Source organism: Oncorhynchus mykiss, chromosome 6, assembly GCF_013265735.2.
Source record: "Oncorhynchus mykiss isolate Arlee chromosome 6, USDA_OmykA_1.1, whole genome shotgun sequence".
Taxonomy (NCBI): domain Eukaryota; kingdom Metazoa; phylum Chordata; class Actinopteri; order Salmoniformes; family Salmonidae; genus Oncorhynchus; species Oncorhynchus mykiss.
In genome coordinates, this window is record NC_048570.1 from 36,851,023 (window position 1) to 36,858,500 (window position 7,478).

General features: G+C 47.3%; 1 protein-coding gene across 1 annotated transcript; it reads right to left on the bottom strand.

Annotated features, from left to right (window-relative positions):
* Positions 1-3,365: 3,365 nt before the first annotated feature.
* Positions 3,366-7,210, bottom strand: LOC118965024 (serine-aspartate repeat-containing protein F-like). Its single transcript, XM_036981744.1, is given in 3 exon segments — positions 3,366-3,415; positions 4,836-6,342; positions 6,344-7,210. Coding segments are annotated over 3 exon segments (2,424 nt in total).
* Between the last annotated feature and the right edge of the window lie 268 nt (positions 7,211-7,478).

Consider the following 7,478-nt stretch of genomic DNA (forward strand, 5'->3'; position numbering starts at 1 on the left):
ATTCCATTTGGGGCCTGTAATTGGCCACGACTGCAATGCCGAATAATCAGGCGTTCCGTCTCGGAGCAGAGAGAGAAGGAGGGAGGGAAGGAAGGAAGGAGGGAGGGAGTGAGAAGTGAGGAGAGAGAGAAAGAGGGAATAAGAGATAGAGAGAGAGAGGGAAAGAGGGACAGAGAGAGAGGGACAGAGAGAGAGAAGGAGGAGAGAGGCCATGCTAATGAGCGAGCTGGCTAATTAAGCTTGCGGCACAGCAGCGACAGTTACTGATGACTCCTATGACAAAGAGGCCCTCTCCCACACAGTGCTGAGTCCTGCAAGACTGCAGGGCTAGGCGAGGAGAAGGATGAGGAGGAGGAGAGTAGGAGAGGACAGCAAGAGGAGGAGGAGGAGGAGGACAAGAGGTACAGCAGGAGGAGAGGAGAGGGTGAGGAAATGAGAGGAAGAGAGTAGGAGAGGAAGGAGGGGAGGGATGGCGTCGTAGCAGGAAAGAAAAGTACATTATCCAGGCCAGGCGTTCATAGTAGTTTTCATTTTTATATAAACTTTAGACTTTTTTTCACTCCATATTTCCAAGTGGTTCATTTGATCACTCTTTTGTTGCTGAGAATGTTTCTGCACAGCAGGAAATGCAAACTTGAAGAATATTCCAGGTTTAAAAAGGCTTCTAAAGTTTGTCATTTCCACTTCAAAATGTCAGACTTGATTCGCTCTGACGAAAACGTATCAACTCCTACAAAAAAGATCCGTCAATTATAATCTACATAATAATTCACATTTCCTGTTGCTGCAGGGTTATTTTCCTCAAATTAAGGTCCTACATCTGTAGTAGCTCTGATCAGCTCTTCAAGATTAGAGCAGAGAGAAGTGCTGACTTAGAAAGAGCCTCCAGTCAGGAGGAAGGTAACCATGCTAGAGACAGACAGACAGCAAGGGGGAAGAAGGAGACATCACATTACAGGGAGGGAGGAAAACGCCGGAGTTGAGAGGAAATGTGATTCATCGCAGTGATGATGTCAACCGGAATGAAACCACTTGAACCAAATTGTAAAACCTTAACTGTAATGACTGCTGTTTTTTTATGTTAGCATTTTATAGATCACATTCTGCCAGGTCCTCCTCGCAATGCAAAAAAATAGGTTTCTAACCCCCAGGGTCTTTCCATATTATAGGTCAAATAAAGGGCCAATTCAATGGTAAACAGCATTACCCACTGAGTTGCTTGATACTCTAGCAGCATGTAAGAGACTAAATGGGGGAGTTTGAGCATCACACCTAGAAAGTGAAAGAAAAGTTCTCCTTATTCCCCAGACCTGAGGGAGCCAGCCACTGCCCTGCCCTGGTCATGTGATTTCCCCGTATAGGGTTGTTGTTGTGATAAACACTGTAGTGACTCAGCATAGCCAGTTAGCCCATTGAAGTTCTCGTGCCCAAATATGGTATTTCATCTCCTGTTGTGTCGGACAGATATGTTAGGTATGTAATTATACAAATAACATATAGCTTCACTGCTGTGGAAACACCAAATAGAGTCTATCAAGTTCCCTTCCATCGACCAATGAAAGTTAGCCCTTGAATATGAGTTAAAATATGAAAATTGTTAATAATAGCAACAATATTTTCCTTTCATGTGAAAATTGTTTGATAAGTATATTTCTCATGACCTTAGCTGTATGAATGAGTCACCATGGGAAGTTTTGGAGTGGGAGGAAATTGTTGTCTGACTGTCGCTTCTCTCTCGGTGTGTGTGTGTATGCTGCGTTTGTGTTTAGTGTAGAGGAAAGAAGAGGTGTGAGAGTGTGAGTGATGACAGAGGAAGAGTAGTGTTTGGAGAGGGATTTGGCCTTCCACAGAGACAGAGTATCAGTCCCAAATGGCACCCTATTCTCTTTGTAGTGCACTACTTTTGACCAGGGCCCATAGGACTCAGGTTCAAAGAAGTACCATATATAGGGAATAGGGTACCATTTGGGACAAAACCAGGGATTAGTGTTATGTCTACTCTGTTGTGTGTGTGCTGAGCTCACAGCTCACAGCAGACCTGCCAGTCAGGAGAGTCATGACAAGACAAACACAGGGTTAAACCTCTCTCTCCCTACCCATTTGTTGAAGACTTACACCCTGTCCTCTGTCGGCTTGTTATTTGCAATGTTTTTAAATAGCAGAGTGTGTGTGTGTGTGTGTGTGTGTGTGTGTGTGTGTGTGTGTGTGTGTGTGTGTGTGTGTGTGTGTGTTTGTGTGTGTGTGTGTGTGTGTGTGTGTGCGTGCGTGTGTGTGTGTGTTTGTGTTTTATGTCTTTCACAGCATGAGAAAATTCTATTCACAAAAGTACTAACTAGTTTGATAGACAACTAGAGAGAGAGAGCTTGGGAAAAGGAAAGCAAGAAAGAGAGAAGAGTGTGAGAAAGAAAGAGAGAGGAGTGTGAGACAGATTCCATGTGTGTCGGGGGCGTGTAGATTAATGACAGCAAACAGAGAAAACAGCATCTGCAGCCTGGGATGCCCTGGGAGAACAGGGGGTGGAGGGGAGGAGGACAGGAGGACAGGGGGAGGAGGACAGGAGAACAGGGGGAGGAGGACAGTAGAACAGGGGGAGGAGGAGAGGAGGACAGGAGGAGGAGGAGAGGAGGACAGGAGAACAGGGGGAGGAGGACAGGAGAACAGGGGGAGGAGGAGAGGAGGACAGGAGGAGGAGGAGAGGAGGACAGGAGAGAAGGACCGGAGGACAGGGGGAGGAGGAGAAGAGGACAAGAGAACAGGGGGAGGAGGAGAGGAGGACAGGAGAGGAGGACAGGAGGAGGAGGAGAGGAGAACAGTGGGAGGAGGAGAGGCGGACAGGGGGATGAGGAGAGGAGGAGGAGAGGAGGATAGGAGGAGGAGAACAGGGGGAGAACAGGGGGAGGAGGAGAGGAGGACAGGAGGAGAAGGAGAGGAGGACAGGAGAGAAGGACAGGAGGACAGGGGGAGGAGGAGTGGAGGACAGGAGAGGACAGGAGGACAGGGGGAGGAGGACAGGAGAACAGGGGGAGGAGGAGAGGAGGACAGGAGAGGAGGACAGGAGGACAGGAGGAGGAGAGGAGGACATGAGAGAAGGACAGGAGGACAGGGGGAGGAGGAGAGGAGGACAGGAGAACAGGGGGAGGAGGAGAGGAGGACAGGAGAGGAGGACAGGAGGACAGGGGGAGGAGGAGAGGAGGACAGGAGAGGAGGACAGGAGGAGGAGAGGAGGAGAGATTCATGTGGCAAGAGAGGTGGGGGTCACAGTTAGGGGGAGGGGGAGGGAGGGGGATGATGAGTCTCAGTTGGTGCTCATTTGAACTGGAACTGACCTAAAGATAACCCTCCAACCCCTCCCTGACCCTGACCGTTCACAAGGGCCCCTGGATAAAGGAGGGCAGGTCAACAAATGAGCGATGGACTTAAGAAAAGAGAAAGAGGATGAAGAGGGAGAGAGGGAGCCTATCTCACAAACATCTGGTGCCTAGTTACCGTTTTTCACGCGGGACCCTGGATAAATGCTAACTCTGTCCCTCCTCCTCAAAGTTACGGGTTCAAAAGGTTATGCAGGGCCCATCCATTTAAAGTCCTTGCCCTTTGATTTATTCCCCAAGCTAGTGCTTCTCTAAGGATGGAGGGAGAGAGAGGGATTGAGGGAAGGAGGGAAGACATAAACATTGACATAAATCTCCTGGGATTTTTCCCTCGCAAATGTTAGCCTCTTTTTCTCTCCACAGGCACGCTCGCACGCTGGCGCAGGAGCACACACACACGCACACACACACACACACACACAAGCACGCACGCACACACACACACACACACACACACACACACACACACACACCAATAGCCATAAACTGTCATGCATGCAAACAAACCAACAAACACACTTTCACACGTATACAGGGAGACAACAGATTCCCAGTAGGCCTGTGTTGTCTCACTCCCTCCCTCTCTCTTCTCCTCATTTCTCAGATAAGTCATTTTTCCTCAAAGTTAATTTGTATACTCAAATCAACAGTTCATTGCTTTTCTTTGGAACCAACCACTCTTTCGTGTTCCCTGTTGTTTTCCCTTTTCTTTGAATGCTCATGGAAATGTGGGTTAGTCTCGGCCCACTTTGACTGCTCCCAGAGAGTGCTATGCTCTGTCTCTATTTTATAATGACTCTGTTTTCTGTTTTTGGAGTTTCTGTTGATTTATTTGTTTGGTGTCAGAGCTTGGAGAGAAGGAGAAAGGAGAGAGAGAAAGATTGAGAGAGGAGAGAGAGAGGTTTGGAGGATATAAGAGAGGCCTATTTCCTTGCCTGTGTGCCTCCCTCCCACCCACCACCCTGCCTTCCTGCCAGCTTCCCTCCTTGGGTGCCTGGCAGAGCTGTGTATCCACAGTGTGTCAGCCCCCTCTATTTACGCTTTATGATCTGAGCCACAGTAAATGCTACATACATTCCAGCCCCTCAACTCCCTTATCATGCAAACATCGTAATCCCGGATGCAATTTCCTCTCTTTATTGGCAGTCACTTCTGATTTAATGGCCCTTTGATGATTACACTGTAAAATGGTACATGGGGTGATAGCGCCAAGTTGCAAGGGGAGAAGGGTCTGTGTGTGTTCGTGTGTGTGCGTGCATGCGCGCGCGCGCGCGCGTGTGTGTGTGTGTGTGTGTGTGTGTGTGTGTGTGTAAGTATGTGTGTGCATGTGTCAGCCTGTTTGCTGACAGAATGCAGGCCTTACTCATTTCAGGTCAACATCCATCAATGCAGGTCTGTTACTGTCACTGTCACTGTTATTGTCACTGTCACTGTTACTGCTACTGCTACTGTCACTGTTACTGTCACTGTCACTGTTACTGTCACTGCTTCTGCTACTGTCACTGTCACTGTCACTGTTACTGCTACTGCTACTGCTACTGTCACTGTCACTGTCACTGTTACTGTCACTGTCACTGTTACTGTCACAATCACTGTCACTGTCACTGCTTCTGCTACTGTCACTGTCACTGTTATTGTCATTGTCACTTTTACTGCTACTGCTACTGCTACTGCTACTGTCACTGTCACTGTTACTGTCACTGTCACTGTTACTGTCACAATCACTGTTATTATCACTGTCACTGTTACTGCTACTGCTACTGTCACTGTCACTGTTACTGTCACTGTCACTGTTACTGTCACAATCACTGTTACTGTCACTGTCACTGCTTCTGCTACTGTCACTGTCACTGTTATTGTCACTGTCACTGTCACTGCTACTGTCACTGCTACTGTCACTGTCACTGTTACTGTCACTGTCACTGTTACTGTCACTGTCACTGTTACTGTCACTGTTACTATTACTGTTACTGTTACTGTCACCGTCACTGTCACTGTTACTGTTACTGTCACTGTTACTGTTACTGTCACTGTTACTGTTACTGTCACTGTTACTGTCACTGCTTCTGCTACTGTCACTGTCACTGTCACTGTTATTGTCACTGTCACTGCTACTGTCACTGTCACTGTTACTGTCACTGTCACTGTTACTGTCACTGTTACTATTACTGTTACTGTTACTGTCACCGTTACTGTCACTGTTACTGTCACTGTTACTGTCACAGTCACTGTTACTGTCACTGTCACTGCTTTTTCTACGGTCACAATCACTGTTACTGTCCCTGCCACTGCTTCTGCTACTGTCACTGTCACTGTTACTGTGACTGTCATGGTTACTGTCACTGTCACTCTCACTGTTGCTGCTACTGCTACTGCTACTGTCACTGTCACTGTTATTGTCACTGTCACTGTTACTGCTACTGCTACTGTCACTGTTACTGTTACTGTCCCTGCCACTGCTTCTGCTACTGTCACTGTCACTGTTACTGTGACTGTCATGATTACTGTCACTGTCACTGTCACTGTTGCTGCTACTGCTACTGTCACTGTCACTGTTATTGTCACTGTCACTGTTACTGCTACTGCTACTGTCACTGTCACTGTTACTGTCACTGTTACTGTTACTGTCACTGTTATTGTCACTGTTACTGTCACTGTTACTGCTACTGCTACTGTCACTGTCACTGTTACTGCTACTGCTCCTGTTACTGTCACTGTTACTGTTACTGTCACTTTTACCGTCACAGTCACTGTTACTGTCACTGTTACTGTCACTGTCACTGTCACTGTCACTGTTACTGTTACTGTTACTGTCTCTGTCACTGTCACTGTTACGGTCACTGTTGCTGCTACTGCTCCTGTTACTGTCACTGTTACTGTCACAGTCACTGTTACTGTCACTGTCATTGTCACTGTTACTGTTACTGTCACTGTTACTGTCACTGTCACTGTCACTGCTACTGTCACTGTTATTGTTAGTCACTGTCACTGTTACTGTCACTGTTACTGTTACTGTCACTGTCGCTGTTACTGTTACTGTTACTGTTACTGTTACTGTCGCTGTCGCTGTCACTGTCACTGTTACTGTTACTGTTACTGTTACTGTCACTGTAACTGTCACTGTTACTGTTACTGTCGCTGTCGCTGTCGCTGTCACTGTCACTGTCACTGTTACTGTTACTGTCACTGTTGCTGTCGCTGTCGCTGTCGCTGTTACTGTTACTGTTACTGTCAATGTTACTGTCACTGTTACTGTTACTGTTACTGTCACTGTCACTGTTGCTGTCGCTGTCGCTGTCGCTGTCACTGTTACTGTCACTGTTACTGTCACTGTTACTGTTACTGTCACTGTCACTGTCACTGTTACTGTCACTGTTACTGTCACTGTCACTGTCGCTGTCACTGTTACTGTCACTGTTGCTGTCGCTGTCACTGTTACTGTCACTGTTACTGTTACTGTCACTGTCACTGTTGCTGTCGCTGTCGCTGTCGCTGTCGCTGTTACTGTCACTGTTACTGTCGCTGTCGCTGTTACTGTTACTGTTACTGTCAATGTTACTGTCACTGTTACTGTCACTGTTACTGTCACTGTCACTGTTACTGTTACTGTCACTGTTACTGTCACTATTACTGTTACTGTCACTGTTACTGTTGCTGTCACTGTCACTGTTGCTGTTGCTGTTGCTGTTGCTGTTGCTGTTACTGTGCTGCGCTGTAGTGTTGTTCTGTTTTACTTCATTGTAAACACCAAAATCTGTTTCCCTGTTGCTATGGCAGCTGAAAAACACGTTCATGGTGAAGAGCTTGTCTTCCCTATTGGTTTTTCTCAGACGCCCCTCCATCCTCTCTCCTCGGATAACATGCAGGTCTAAACCACAGGGACTAGTTTAGTTCCTGTGGGCCTTGGTCAAAAGTAGTGCGCCATATAGAGAATAGGATGCCATTTGGGACGTAGTCCAGAGTTTTTAAGGTCAGAGCTAACTGTGCCATGTGACCAGGCCTCTTCTCAGTAGGGGAGGGTGGGCGATGGGCTTCAGCTTGTTGCTCTACTCCCCTCCTACTGTTAACAGCCTTTCTATCATTCTATCATACCCTGTCAGTAAACTACTG